This window comes from Lampris incognitus, chromosome 14, assembly GCF_029633865.1.
Source record: "Lampris incognitus isolate fLamInc1 chromosome 14, fLamInc1.hap2, whole genome shotgun sequence".
Lineage (NCBI taxonomy): Eukaryota > Metazoa > Chordata > Actinopteri > Lampriformes > Lampridae > Lampris > Lampris incognitus.
Window position 1 is genome coordinate 16,648,679 of NC_079224.1, and position 16,007 is coordinate 16,664,685.

Sequence of the window (16,007 nt, forward strand, 5' to 3'; positions counted from 1 at the left end):
GGGTTTCCTTCAAGTGCTCCGGTTTCCTCCCACCATCAAAAAGACGTGCATGTTAGGGTTAATACTCCTGTCTGTGCCCCTGAGCAAGGCAATGGAAGAACTGGAGTTGGTCCTTGGGTGCTGCAGCTGCCCACTGCTCCTATACAATAAGATGGATTAAATGCAGAAAACACATTTCATTGTAACCTGTACAATGACAAAAATAAAGTGGCTTTCTTAGAAAAAAAATAAAGTGGCTATTTCTTAAGTTGGGGGGGGGGGGGGGTTCTGTCTCAATTATTTTACCCATCGGCCACAAACTAAGGGTCTAAGTCTGCACTGTTAAAGCAATGGATCGAATCGGTACTTGGTAGTATCTGCTGATCCTTAAAGATTCATACTTGGAATCAGTATGGACAGTGGAAAAATTGACATTGATGCATCCCTAGTTAAAGATAATTTAATCATATTGACTGGTGTCTATCATTTAGATATGTAGGCTTGTTTGTTAATAATTTAGGTGTCACCTTTTCTCTCCCTCTCAAAAATGCCTGATTGAATATAGTTCTTGTAAATACTGTAAGTTTATCGCTATCATTTTATATTACTATATAAACAAATGTAGCCACCGTAACTCTTTCTGTCTCACGTTAGTGTCTTATGCAGATTAGTATTTAAATTGATTGACAGTATCATCCAGTGAGTTCTAGTGAGTTTTGGGGCAGCCATTGGCAACTTTATTTACAAAAGAGTTGGTAACACTGCTTCAACCTCTCAAGTGAAATATGCCCTCATAAACCTCATGTCTGCTGAACAAATTCAGAATAAGGCAGTGTGTCCATTTGAGACCATTTTCAAATAGCATTGCTATTGGCGGACCAGAGTGTTTTGGATTGCACTTTGTGAAAAGCAGGTGCTGGGAAGAGATGCTTGGTAGTTGTTGCTGTGCAATGAGATGTTTAGCAACAAAATAGATATTGTTGTGTTTTCTCTTTAATCATAAAGTGATAATATGCATATAAAGGTAAAATAAACAGGGCTTTCTGTTATCAAGGCTATTTACTAACTGTGTGTGTGTGTGTGTGTGTGTGTGTGTGTGTGTGTGTGTGTGTGTGTGTGTGTGTGTGTGTGTGTGTGTGTGTGTGTGTGTGTGTGTGTGAGAACAGTTATGAGTGTATGATGAAGAACCTCTTGTGGTTGTGGTGATTGAAAACCTTCGAAAAATGTTTGTTCTCACTATCGGTGCTCCTTCTCTTCATTCACTCTTTAGCTCGCTCGACCAACGCTGCTCTCCGTCACTGCTTTCCATTGCTACCCGATCTAAATCAACCATGCGCATGCACAACTCACATCTACGGTTGAGTCAGATCGGGCAGCGACATTGTCATTACCAAAACGTTATGTATTCGGGTATGAGTTTTGAAAGTAGACGACAAGTTGATCATATTTCGCAAGCCAGCAAATCATTCACTTGTGATCTCGGCACAGGATAACTGGAGGAACACTGGATGAACCAAAAATAATTCACTTTATTCACCTCGCCACAACGGGGGAAGTGCTGTAGTCTCCAGTGTTAAAACTCTGCTATAGAAATACAGTTTTCAAGAGTAGAATTAATTACAGTTACAGCTGGAAATCATCTCAGTAGCTACAGTAAAACATTTCCTATGGCTGAGCTGTCTTTTCTTACCATTGTTTTATGAATGATAGTCAATCAGCAGAGCGGCAGTTCGCCTTGATTTGATTTTCTATCATGAAAACCATGACGGTTAACACATTTGAAGGCTTTTCTTACCGTTGTATTGCTTTAGAATGAATGAAAGTCAATCAGCAGAGCACCTTCATTCATTTTATATCATGAAAACCACGGTGGTTGAACACATTTGAAGTCTTTTAAGAAGGGCTTTGAAATTATGATAGCTTGGTCTCTGTCATTTCATGTCAGACTTGGGCGCTTTTGTGTGAGGGTCCACCTAGAAGGCTGCACATCCACAGACTGACAGGCAAAACGTTTTTTGTTTTTTTAGGTAGATTTTTTTTTTTAGCTTGAGTGCTGCATATTAAAAACTTTTTTCCATATTTTCCATACAGTCAACATGGGCACTGTGCAAAAGTTTTATAATGGCAAGAAAAACCACTCGTTTTTCTGTCTGTGTACATGTATTTCCCCTCTCCTGGTAGGCGGAAAAAGGAGTGGTTTGTCGCCAAGATCGAATACTGGAGATGGGGAGATAATATATGCCTGGTGGAGATATGCACTGTACTGAGTGCACTCTTCTAGTTGATTTATTTGTGTTCATTTGTTTCCGTTTCTACAAAGCAGATCAAAATCAGATCTAGTTCTGGTATATTCTCTGGTCCCACCCCTCCTTTATCAATGTCATCTAGTGAAACTAGATGACATTGATAAACTGTGCAGTTCAGCAGAATGCAAATTCACCGAGTTATTGCTTGTTTGGACTCGGTAATAATAGTGTTATGCATACTACACTGTTTGTTTTTATGTTTAATATATCAGCTCCATTCTGTGTACTGTAAATTCAACAATTTTACAATATAACCTCATTTCTGAGGGATTTGAGTCTGCCTTGTTTTGTAAGCTTCATTCAAAACCAACTCAAAGCAGTTTCCATGTCTGAGCAATGTCAGTCACACCCTGTGTGCTCTATTTTTGCACTGGCAAAGCCACTGAAGAGTCTCCCCTTTACATTCATGTGGTGGACAGGGAGCTACTTATCTGCTGATTGTGATTGGAGTACACTCATGAGTTTGTTTCCATCTTCAGTGCAGGGTCGCGGAAAATGGTGCTCTCCCAAAAAGAGAAAGAGGCTGCCAAAATGGGCTTGCCAGTTTTCACTGTAAGTTTTTATTTATCTCTTTCACTTCAGGTGTAGGTTGATAATACAGTTAAAATGATCTAGGAGAACGAGGCTGTCATTTTGGTTGAAATGCTTAGATACAGAGGTTCTTGGCATTTGTTAAGAGAAAAGTGCTGGTCAGTGGGGCTACATGAGAAATTACATAGAAAAATTTCAATACCTGTTTACAACATAGTAAATTAAGGACTTAAGTTTGCTTCTATATGGTTTTCAGCCATTTTTTCATCTCATGTATAATCTGTCTCATGTATTACAATAATTGAAATAAAGATCTATAAGGGCTCCCAGTACCTATATAAAAATCAGGCAGAAGCTAACCCATGTAGTCATCTTCAGTATGCAGAAACGCATATTCCCATGTTTTCATGTTTGTTACAGCAGTAATGAACACGATACTGTAAAGTTTTCTTCCAACTTGCTTCAAATCTTAAAAGTTAATTTCTTCACAGCACCATAAGACGGAGGGCCGTCCAGAAACCTCGTCAAAACAGACATGTATCAGTGTAGAGAAAGAGGAAATTGAGCAAAAGTGAGTATCCTACACTTATTCTGGAAATTGGTAAATGTATAAAATCTCTCCAGTCTTCAGATTCTACATGATATTTCACCAAATTTTCCAGGATTTTTAGATTTCCAGGTTTTTCTAATGTACGAATAGTAATTGTTGCGGGGTATTTTTTATTTATTTCACTGAACAATTGTACAAGCGGGAGAATAGACATGTATTGTTGTAATATAATGCCTCGTAAAGTTTGTTGAATTAAAGTAAAGGAACGCTTTATGCAAACATATAGCTTCCCACATGCATCTTGACTTTTATATGATATAATGGCTCTTGATTTTATACCAAATCTATTACTATATTTCCCCAATAACACCTGACTTTGTGCCACACTATATTTGTCTAAATTTTGTCTTGAAATTACATTAAAAAGACATTATTTTTCATCTTAATTCAAATATTAAAGACATGGATTTCTGGTTTTTCATTTTGTAGACATGAAAGCAAAAAGAAAAAGAAGGAAAAGAAGAGCAAAAAAGAGAAAAAGAAGAAGGAAAAAAAGAGGAAAAGACAAAGAAGAGACTCTTTAACCTCCTCAGAATCAGATGATGACAGAAAAAGGTCAGTAAATTTGACCTCATCCATGTATTGTTTGTGGCTGTCATATTGTCATTGCCTTAGACGAAGTAATGACACAATGTCAAGACAAAATCTCCTCCAACAGCACTAGAGGGCACTGAGACACTGTCCCAGAAGCAACTAGATTACATATTTATTCTATATTATGAATCTTAACTATATTGAAAATACCACATGGGAAAAGGTACAGATTTGTCTTAATCTTAGCTTCTTTTTTTTTTTTTTACTGTCTCCTTGCGTCTAATACTGTAACAATAGGTAACTCAGAAATATACTTCCTGAAGAAAATGTGTGGGCAAGCAATTAAACCAAAGCTGAAACACCTGAAAAGTTAACTTTAACTTTGGCTCAGCTAGAGTAAAGCTAAACATTTAACCATTCTTGTCTATGAAAAAACAGTATGCAGTAAGGCTCAGATATCTCACAAAGTTTAGAAAATATCGAGTTTATTACAAGTAGATTCTTCCTTAAGTAGCTGCACAGAAGACAAAAAGGAGTTACCAGAGATTAAAGTTCTCCGTCTCTATGACGGATTTCCATCAATTGGATTCCAAAGATGCCATTTATGCAGTCAGTGCAGGATTTTCCTTATAAGACTCAGGCACAGTGCCTAAGCATTTTTGTGCAGCACCTAAACCAAGTGAACGGAAAAAACTGCTGAGAGTTCTCTACCACTCTAGAGAGAAAGGATACCGTATTGACCCAAATATGAGGCAATATTTTTTTTCTGAAACTTAGGTTTAAAAAAATTGGAGATCTGATTTATGATCCGCATATTTGATTTGGCAAAAGGTTTTACGCCAGATGCCCTTCCTGACGCAACCCTCCCCATTTATCCGGTTTTGGGACCGGCACTAAGAATGCACTGGCTTGTGCATCCTCAGTGGCTGGGTTCCAAAAAAAAAATTTGTCAAGAATAAGGCAGATGTGCAGAACTGTAGCAACTACAGAAGTATAAAGTTGATCAGCCACAGCATGAAGATATGGGAAAGAGTAATAGAAGCTCGGTTAAGAGGAGAGTTGACAAGTAGCAGTATGGTTTCATGCCACGAAAGAGCACTACAGACGCGATGTTTGCTTTGAGAATGTTGATTGAAAAGTATAGAGAAGGTCAGAAGGAGTTACATTGTGTCTTTGTGGATTTAGAGAAAACATATGAAAGGGTGCCGAGAGAGGAGGTGTGGTATTGTATGAGGAAGTCGGGAGTGGCAGAGAAGTATGTAGGAGTGGTGCAGGATATGTATGAGGGCAGTGGGACAGTGGAGAGGTGTGCAGTTGGAATGACAGATGGATCCAAGGTGGAGGTGGGATAACATCAAGGATCGACTCTGAGCCCTTTCTTGTTTGCAATGGTGATGGACAGGTTGATGGACGAGATCAGGCAGGAGTCTCCGTGGACTATGATGTTCGCGGATGACATTGTGATCTGTAGCGAGAGTAGGATGCAGGTTGAGGAGAACCTGGAGAGGTGGAGGTATGCACTGAAAGTCAGTAGGAGCAAGACAGAATACATATATGTGAACGAGAGGGAGGACAGCAGGTGAGGATACAAGGAGTAGAGGTGACAAAGGCGTATGAGTTTAAATACTTGGGGTCAACTGTTCAAAGTAACGGGGAGTGTGGAAGAGAGGTGAAGAAGCAAGTGCAGGCAGGGTGGAGTGGGTGGAGAAGAGTGTCAGGAATGATTTGCGACAGAAGGCTACCAGCAAGCGTTAAAGGGAAGGTCTACAAGATGGTTGTGAGACCAGCTATGTTGTATGGTTTGGAGACAGTGGCACTGATGAAGAGACAGGAAGCGGAGCTGGAAGTGGCAGAGTTGAAGATGCTAAGATTTTCATAGAGGGTGACGAAGAAGGATAGGGTTAGGAACAAGCATATTAGAGGGACAGCTCAGGTTGGACTGTTTGGAGACAAAGCAAGAGAGGCAAGATTGAGATGGTTTGGACATTTGTGGAGGAGAGATGCTGGGTATATTGGGAGAAGGATGCTGAATATGGAGCTGCCAGGAAAGAGGAAAAGAGGAAGGCCAAAGAGGAGGTTTATGGATGTGGTGAGGGAGGACATGCAGGTGGCTGGCGTGACCGAGAAGATACAGAGGACAGGAAATGAATGATCCACTGGGGTGATCCCTAACGGGAGAAGTTGAAAGTAGTAGTAATAGGTTTAAAAAAAATTGGGGGTTATTTTATATTTCAGGACCAGACAATTATGCACACATTTATTACAACAGATATTCTTTTTGAATGGAGAGTAACTACGGTATTTGAGTGTCTCATTATGGGTTGTTTGTAACCTTAATGTTGCTGGGCTAGCAATAGTTGACCAAATGTTAGTTGATGGGAAGAGTTTCAGTCAACCAAGTTTTCATTGGTCGCTTAGTTGTAGAAAAAAAAAACCTATATGAAACGCTTAAAAAAATACCTGTATGAAATGTATGAGGGCTTTTAATTTGAAATGACGGGCACAGGAAGTGACAACACTCAAGTCACTCAGTCAGTCCAGGTGAGACATTCACTTGTGCACGGCTGGTCCCTGCGGTTATTAGACTATGTCGGGCAGAAAGTCCAATGTGTTGGATAAAAGGCTGTTTTATTTATCTTTTTTTTTATAAAGTTATTGTGTCAGTGTTACAAGTTTATAAGTTGTGTGACGTTATACTGTGTTGAAATAACAAAATGTTCACTCTCCTTGCTGGTTGTCCCGACGCTCAGAATCATTATTCATGCTGGTGTCATTAACGGGCAACTCGTGTCATTTACGTGCTTGTAAAACATATATTTTAGAGGCTCATTATTATGATTTTGTATTTCTCTGTAATTGAGGACAGTAGGGTTGGGCCAATGTAATTAAAAATTGAAGACCAGGTTGATACTGGACCGGACCAGTATACCGAATTTTATCACTAGGTGTCGCGCTTGACTTGGCAGCCGCTCCTAGGTGGAACCATCTTTTGCCATGACTTTTTTTCCTGCAGTGTTTGCACATTGCCTCATATCTTTTTCGGCTCACTTCTTTCATAGGCTTCATATCCGAAATATTTTATTAGTTTTTGTTTTCTTTGACACTAACTCTGCCATGTCTTTGTCTCTCTCGTCACCCTCAAACAAAGTAAACAAACACACCATGTGCATCTTCCCCTCACCCACCTCTACTGAAATTTGATCTCCTTGTTGCCAGCCTCCACTTGGCACTAAATTGCGCACAGCCTGTCAAACACTAGTGGCTATGTTAGTCCATTTATAAACAAATATAATATTATGTTAACCACGTTGCCATATTGCTTATTACTAATGCAATACAAGTTGGATTTATCGCCGTGACGCTGTCGGCACGGGTTGCTGATGTAGGCTACTCTTTAATTTGCCAGAATGTGTCATAATGATAAATGCTGATTCAGTCAGTTTTCATAAAATCAAACTGATTTAAGCTTGTACACCGGGCCAGACCTGCAAAACAGGGAACCGACCCAACTCTACCAGGTAGGAAGTCAGACATGGGAATGGCATAGAGCATCTGGTCAATTTTCAAAGTAAAACACCCTGTGCAAACTTCTGACCGAATATCACATCACTACCTCAACATTACGTCACATTTCTGTGGCACCAACTTTGTCTGTAGGCTACAACACTGTAAGAAATAATGAAAAACACAATTAAAACAGACAAAAAGAAGAAACCATTCAACTATGTAGCCTACTTACCCATGTAGAATCACAAAGGACAAATGAGCCAAATCAACAAGTCAGCAAAATCGGCAGGCAAAACGCTCTGCTTCTGAAACCCTCCAAGTGGGGTATGAAGCCATACAGATGGAACTAGAAGAGTACAGGTCTCCTCCAGGCATACATATCTCTCCTTCTCCGGTATTTGAACTTGGCGACAAACCACCCCTCTTTTTGTCTACTGGGAGAAGGGAAATAAACTCGCAGACCGAAAAACCAGTGTTTTTCCTGCCATTATGAGACTATTGCACAGTGCCCAAGTTGACTGAATGGGAAATATGGAAAAAAATAAGTTTGTAATGTGCAGTTGTCAAGCTAATGTTTTGCCTGTCAGTCTGTTGATGGGCAGCTTCCTAGGCAGACCCTCGCATAAATGCGACCAAATCTGACATGAAATGACAGAGATCAGGCTATCATATTTCAAAGCCCTTATTAAAAGAATTCAAATGTGTTTAACCATCATAGTTTTCATGGTATACAATGAATCAAGGCGAATGGCTGTCTGCTGATTGACTTTCATTCATAAAACAGCAATAAGAAAACACAGCTCAGCCATGGGAAATGTTTTATTATAGCGACTGAAATTATTTCCAGCTGTGGCTGTAATTAATCCTACTCTTCAAATTGTATTTTAAAAGCATAGTTTTTACATTTGGGATGTTATTCTGCGTGACAGCAAGATGAATAAGGCGAATTATTTTTGGTTCATCCAGTGTTCCTCCAGTTTTCCTGTGCCGAGATCAGCAGTAAATGCTACGGAAGTAAGTAAGGAATAAGGAAGGAAGAAAGTAAGGAGCTGGCTTGTGAAATATGATCAACTTCTCGTTTACTTTCAAAAGACTCGTACCTGTATACAAGTTTTTGTTTTGACACTGTCACTGACCAATCCAACTCAACCATAGATGTGATTTTGCGTGTGCGCATGGTTCAGGGGTAGGCAGTCTTATCCAGAAAGGGGACAGTGTGGGTGCAGGTTTTTGTTCCAACCAAGCAGTTACACACCTGAACCCACTAATCAACCAGTAGAGTCTTTGCTGAGGAACTTGATTAGGGGACACAGGTGTGTAACTGCTTGGTTGGAACAAAGACCTGCACCCACACTGGCTCTTTCTGGATAAGACTGCCCACCCCTGAGCAGCGGTGGAAAGCACCATTTGTCGAGCAAGCTAGAGAGTGGATGGAGAGAGGGTGCGGCGATAGCGAGAACAAACGTTTTTCGAAGGTTTTGAATCGCCACAACCACGAGAGGTGGTTGGATCCACTAAAGACGTGGATCCTCGTGAAACAAGACAGAGAAGTCATTACAGTTCATAGCAATTGCATGGCAGGGTAAGTTATTTACGTTCGCCTGCCCTTTGTGCAACTGTTAACCCCAATTTAAGTGTTAGTGCTGTAACTCTTGTTTTAAATCTATTTCCAGTGCACAAAAAAAGATGTAACTGTGCAAAATAGTTTTACATTAGGGGTTAGTAAAGAAATATCTATTCTATGTACAGGTAGGACGACCATGTCCACATAAATCAGCTGACAGGAAGCTTCGGCAACACCTCTGAAGACTGCAGGCTTGCCAGCCGATATGATACGATACAACTTTGTCAGTTTACACTGAAATCAGCTTTGTATCCTTAGGCAGTTCCGCTCAAGAGATTTACGCACAGATTAAACATAGGGTTGTGCATATGACACTTAACCATAGACCTACAAAACACATCAAACAGTCATGACATTACCGAAACATGTCAGGAAAAAACACCTGTCTTTATGTAAGATTCAGTGAATTAAGTAAAGTCAGACAAGATTAACCTCTTCGGTCTATTCTTTACATGTTCTTTTCACTGTGAACTTAGTGCCCACACTGTAAGCAAGACAAGGTTAATCTGTGCCCTAGTGCTGGAGACAAGGGATTCTGCCTTATCAATGGACACACTGGACAGGAGCCATGCTTACTACTTCCAAGTCCAAGCACAGCTTCACATTGTGGATGCTGAGTATTGCGACTTTTGGTGTGGAACTCTAATGACGTTTTCGTTGAAAGATTTTCGCTTAATGTAGAATTTTGGGACAATGTGATTCCCAAAGTTGAGAATATTTTCAGAAACGTGTAATATAATGAAAGGACGCAAGCTCACATCAGCTCGGGCTTTTGTTACACTGCGCTCATAGTTCTCTGACAAGGTCTGTACTGTAAATATGCTGAACTGCGGGGATATTTTTTTCTAATGAAGCATATCTTTGTGATTTTTAGATAATTTAAGGAAACACACACAGATGAACTATTTGTGGCTGTTTATTGAATATTTCGAACAGTTGAAATCAAAGCACACATCGCTTGAAATGAAAGCATCTTGTGAAAAAGGTCACATTTTAGTTCGAAAGTGAAACGCAAGTTCCCTAAAAAAAAAGTAGAAAATAATATCTATCCTCTCTTGCAAACAAAATAAATTATTTTGAATAATGCCGTGTGAAAAGTAGAACATAATAACTCACATCTCTTATAAACAAAATAACTTATTTTAAATAATGCCATGAGCAGAAATGTCAGTGCAACACAACTGATTAAGAGCAAGAGAAGGGCTTGGACAGGGCACCTCCAATGGATCAGCAGGCTGTGTATCCTGTGTGCTCATAGTGTTGTAGATGCGAATCTGACTCATGACTGCTGTTGCATGTGATCTGTCCTGTTACTCCACTCTATGCACTAGTAGATATTTTACTCTAGGTTCTTACTAAGAAACACTAGCATGTTTACCTTTTCAGGTTTCAGACAGGATCTGAAGCATGTAACAGTGTTTCCTCCTGAACTGAAAACCCACTCGGATGGGGAGCTAGTGGCTGGTATGCATAGGTACTTTTTTGCCACCTTGCTTAGAGTGGGAAAGTGTACGTGATGCTTTCTCCATCATTCCAGTGGATTTTCCTCACTATCCAGCATGGCAGACACCAAGTAGCTGCTCAGCTCTGCTTCTACTGTTTGCTGAAGTGACACAGTGGGTGCGGTTGAAGGGGTTGCCTCACTTCCTTTGAAAAAACTTCCTAATGACCTCCTTGGCTTCTTTGGTTCTGATGAAGACGTAGATGGCTCTGTGCTCTCTGGGGTACTTTCCCTGTGGATTGCAGCTGCTGACTCCATCATTTCTGTTTTCACTTTTTCCTGACTGATGAGGACACGGTGTGCAGAAATGTATGCCGTTTTAAATCTGGGATCAACAAAACTGGCTGTGTTCAGTAGCTCTTCTCTGATGGGTTCTGAGAACTTCTCCTTGAGGTTACTCAAGGATGCGAGTTTTGATTGTTTTAGTCAGCTCCATGTCATCTTCCTCCCCAGCCAGCACTCGTGAATGGGGGATGTGTAGGACAGGCCTCACAAATGAAATGGTCACATACTCTTCTCCTGACATGGCATCTGTGAGCTCCATCAATGAGGAGAGGGCTCTGTTGACAGCCTCTAAGACATCCGGGTCAGCCCAAGATGGAACAAGGTGCCTTGATTTCTTAACATCAGCGAGGACCTGTGTGGTAGCTTTCTTTTGCTCAAGGACCCTTGCAGTCATCATTTGCATTGATCCCCATCTGGTGGCACATGCAGTTTTCAACTTGTGTTGTGGCAGGTTCAGCTCATGTTGTACCTTCACAAGCGCCTTCTTCTTTTTCCTATAGGAAAAAGCACTGACAATCTTTTTGCACACCCTCATTGCCCATTCCACACATTGATCTTTTATTGCATTTTCTGAAATACACACGCATGAAAAGATGAATTATTATTCACATATACCTGAAGATTTTACAAACTGTATAGCTTAAGCAAAATTAATAGATGAGAAATCTCTTAATTCTAAGCTACTTAAATAATATCAGATTAATAACGCACCTCTAGAGTAATTTTTATTTCTACTTTAATGATGACTCAATGTAGCGTTTTGTTACATTGTACTGTGAATTTAACATTGTAACATTGTAATATGAAGCACATTGTAACATTAAGAAAAGTGCTGTATGAATAGTTTATTATTGTTGTCACAGTATTTATTTAAAGTGTGCTAAAAGATAGCTCTAGCTCAACTCTAGCATTGTGCCTGTTCAGCTGATGTGCCACCTACTGATTGTCAGGTGCAAACTGTCCAAAACATTGCTCCCATGTCCATCCATTGAGCGGTGTAGCTTTGATGACATCGGTGCCTCTGTTTGTCGTAATGGCCACGAGGTTCTCTTCCGCGAGATCCCATGCAGAAAAGCATATATTTCAGGCCCTGTGCAATATTTTCTGACGTGTGATCGTCTGGAAAACATACCGTCCCAAGGCATCTGTTGCGCAGGTTCCATTCATCATCAATGTAGTGCAACGTAAAGCTCCAGTATGGCTCCATTGTTCTACCAGACCAGAGATCAGACGTGACTGCAAAGTACAGAACCGATTTTAGTTCAGCAGCTACCTTCTCATGACATGTTTTGTACATGTTGGGCACCACTGTTTGGGAAACATATTTTCGCGATGGCACAGCGCATCTTTTGTCGAGGGTTTTAAGGAGATGTTTAAACCCACTATGTTCTGTGGGAGCCATATCCTTCGCACTGTCATGTGCAATGGCATCAGTTATTTCTTTCCATCTTCTTGAATCCTTTGCATATCGTGTGGCATTTGTAAATGCTTGTGTTAGTGACAGCTGCTTTGTGGAAGCACTTTGGCGTTTGTCGGTCTCTCTTTTTTTGAGCCATGCACTCTTCATATTCGGTCATGTGATTGTGTTCCAAGTGATTAAACAAATTTTGGTGTTACCTTTGGTCACTAAAATTGGTTTTTCCGCAGTGTTTACATTTGACTTCTTTTTGTTCTGTGTCGTCTTCACTGAAGCCAAAATGTGTCTAAACGACAGACACGGCGTTCTTTTTAGGTATACTAAGCTGCTCAGGTTGAGACCTATTTGTTGGCTCCGTGTTAGCGCTTGTGTCATCCATTCCGCCCGCTTTGAGTGAACTCAGACAAACGTTAGTTGGACGGGGCGGAGGCATGTGACTGAACACGACGTATTTTTTTAAAGGGACAATTCACGAACGCACGCATTGAGGAAATTATTAACAGAATTAATCAACATGAGCAAGATTAAGTTGGTCAGAGGTTCTTAATGTCAGTACATTTTCGGTTAATTGCCCAGCCCTACTACAAAGGTTCAAGTTATCTGGTCCAGATTCTTATTTTTTTACATGCTTATTTAACCAGGTGAGTTTATTGAGAACTTAGTTATCTACACTGTGTAAGCCTAATTCAAAGTTTATGTACATTATTTGTCAGAATCACGTCTGCCTTATCCAACTATAATCTAAGATGCTGGCTACACTTATTAATACAATTTATTTAACTTGTCGATCATGTGCATAACATCTCAGTGATGTTCTCAGCTGACACATGGAGATCCAGCAAGGGCTCTGCACCTTCTGGGTTATAAACAAGATTTGTAAACCATATCTTCACAGTATCGACTACAAGATCAGGGTGGAGCAGCTGTACATTGGTCAATTTTACATATTTGAAAGTATACTACCTCAAAATTACTGGTAGTCTTTTGCCAAATGAACCACAAAGATGTAGGTATTGCCAAGACAGACAAAGGCATACGAATGAGGTCTTACTTAGATGAAAATAAGTGGTCCCCAAAAGTAAACAAGTTATTTAGCATAGTTTTTGTCGTTTATGTTGTGTTAATCTGGTGGCATAGTGGTTAATGCGGTCGCCTCACAGCAAGAAGGGCCTGGGTTCGAGCCCCGGGGTAGTCCAACCTTGGGGGTCATCCTCTGTGTGGAGTTTGCATGTTCTCCCCGTGTCTGCGTGGGTTTCCTTCGGGTGCTAGTTTCCTCCCACAGTCCAAAGACATGTAGGTCAGGTGAATCGGCCGTACTAAATTGTCCCTAGGTGTGTGTGTGTGTGTGTGTGTGTGCGCATGTGTGTGTGGGCCCTGTGATGGCCTGGCGGCCTGTCCAGGGTGTCTCCCCGCCTGGCGCCCAATGACTGCTGGGATAAGCTCCAGCATCCCCATGACCCTGAGAGCAGGATAAGCGATTCAGATAGTGGATGGATTTTGTGTGAATCTGAAGTTAAAAAATAAATAAATAACAAAATAAACAATTTGAGTGCCCATGACTCTCATAAACAGTTTCACCTGAAAGATAGTTTTTTTCTTTCTTTTTTTTTTTTTTTGGTAGAAGTGCACCATTGGGATATTTGAGAATAGTACGATTTATTTTGCTGGAACAGACAGTGATCAGAAAACAGTGTCTCCTGCTTCCTGCAGGTACTGCTCAATGTTAACTGTCCTGCACACTTTGAGGACTTTGTCCCACTTTTCTCTCCTGAGAGGGCATAGAATATCTGAGGGAGAGACAAAATACTCTGAGCTTTACAGCACAGTTGTTAAAGAGGGAAACGGCATTCTGCTTCAGGTTTGGTTGCGTATTATCTGCAGCATGCAGTGGATACTCAACAGCGTGTTGAAATAGTTGGAAGGTTTACTCGGACTTTTCCCTCATTGATAAAACTGCAAAAGCTCATTAACTGAGATTTCTGCAAATGGAGCATCACATGGAGGGAAACTAGTAAATGTAAGTATGAGTGGGGGATACAGATAAAATCCTCAATCAAGGTTATGTACTTTTACATTGCGATATCAACATATAGTTATATGGTATAATTTTTGAAACGAAAAAAAAAACAATAAAAATGTTTATGAATATAATAACTGGACGGGCATGTAGGTTTTTGGCTAATCCAGCAAATTAGATATTTTACAGATTAAGCTACTTCATTACATTGATGCAAAAATCATATTAAAATCAAGTACTGCTATATAGTAGTCCTGTTTATTAGTTTTGCAATATTGCTTACAGTTGCCCTATACAAGTATTAAAAAGAGAATGCAGTATATATGGTAACTAATTGAACATTTTTAAGTTTCAATGACCTTTCCAGTTGAAAGCATTGCGGAGTTTTGAGTGACCAAAGTTTTGAGTATAATAATAGTAAAAACACGAATGTGCTAGTTCTCAGATAGCCTGGTGCTAGTCTATAAAGAAATACTAAAATCTGTTAAATTAATGTGCAAAACTTGCTGAGTTTACGGACGTTTGTAGCCTTTCTTGGGGGGGGGGGTAATATTCACCCACAATAGCCCTTGGATATTTTAAGTGTATGTCATAAATGCATCAGCTAACTGGAGCCCACCAGGTCTCAGTCATTGATTGCTTGTTTCTTTTCACTCTTCAGGCACAGAAAGGACCACCATCATCATAATCCATCATGCCACAGTCAGAGTGGAGCCAGACCCCATGACAGCCATTCAAGGGGGGATGCAAAGGCCGAGCACCTCCCCTCCTCCCCCCGTCGTCGCCGGCAGCGGCATGACACAGACTCCTCCAACAGGGGGTCCCCTGACCCCCGTGATCGTCCCCGCCACAAGATGGCTCCCGCTGCTGCCACACAAAGGCACAGGCGGCGCCACGACACAGACTCGGACAGCTAATGCCCTCCCCCACCCCCTCAATCAGACTGAGTGCCCAGCAGCAGCCTTACTGGCTTCTAAGACCTCATTTTACCCCGGACACCCCATCGGACTATGAATGGAAATGGCTTCTTTTGCGCCACCAGCAGGGTTTGGACATGTTTTAGTGACTCTGTTGCTTTAGTTTTTTGGGGTTTTTTTTTTTTTCTTATGGCTCATGTTCTTATTACAGCAAATATTTTGTCAGACAAAGGGTAGATGGCCTCTTTATATGGCCGAATACCGTTAGGACCGCCACACACAAACCAAGCTGATGGACCAGCCGGAGAGAGGGCCAGACAAAGCCACCCTGTAAAGGACCCAAGACTCCTACCCCCTCCTCTTCCACAGCTACCATACTCTCCTGCCATGTTATACAGGCTTGGCTGCATTAACCATAGCAGCCTAATCAACCTGAAAGAACGTCGTCTTAGATTGCCCTCCCCGAACCCCACCCCCCCTTCCAAATCTGATGCCAATGCATGCACATACCTAACAACATGGAGGGTGAGCAGTTAACATTTATCACCGTTTTAAAATGACCGTTAGGTGGTTTCTACCACCTTGGAACAGCCCATTTCTCTCCAGGTCAAGGGGTGACAGCCTCTGCAGGAGGGTGCAATGACACCAATTTCGAGGTCCATTGTCAGATTATATCATTGCTTCAGCTGAGATCCAAACCTTAGTTTACTCTTTTCAAAGGTGCAATGGAAATGGCACTAGTTTATTTCCCCTCGGGGATGAATAAAGTATTCTGATTT

The 16,007-nt window shown here is 40.9% G+C and overlaps 1 protein-coding gene across 1 annotated transcript in view; it reads left to right on the forward strand.

Moving 5' to 3' along the window:
* Nucleotides 1-15,958, forward strand: part of c14h1orf35 (chromosome 14 C1orf35 homolog) — a 21,330-nt gene extending 5,372 nt beyond the window's left edge. Inside the window, exons 5-8 of the mRNA XM_056293978.1 lie at nt 2,765-2,837; nt 3,308-3,387; nt 3,856-3,981; nt 14,973-15,958. Coding sequence (XP_056149953.1) covers nt 2,765-2,837; nt 3,308-3,387; nt 3,856-3,981; nt 14,973-15,228 — 535 coding nt within the window. The 3' untranslated portion in view covers nt 15,229-15,958. The remainder of the gene's footprint in view (nt 1-2,764; nt 2,838-3,307; nt 3,388-3,855; nt 3,982-14,972) is intronic.
* Nucleotides 15,959-16,007: the final 49 nt, after the last annotated feature.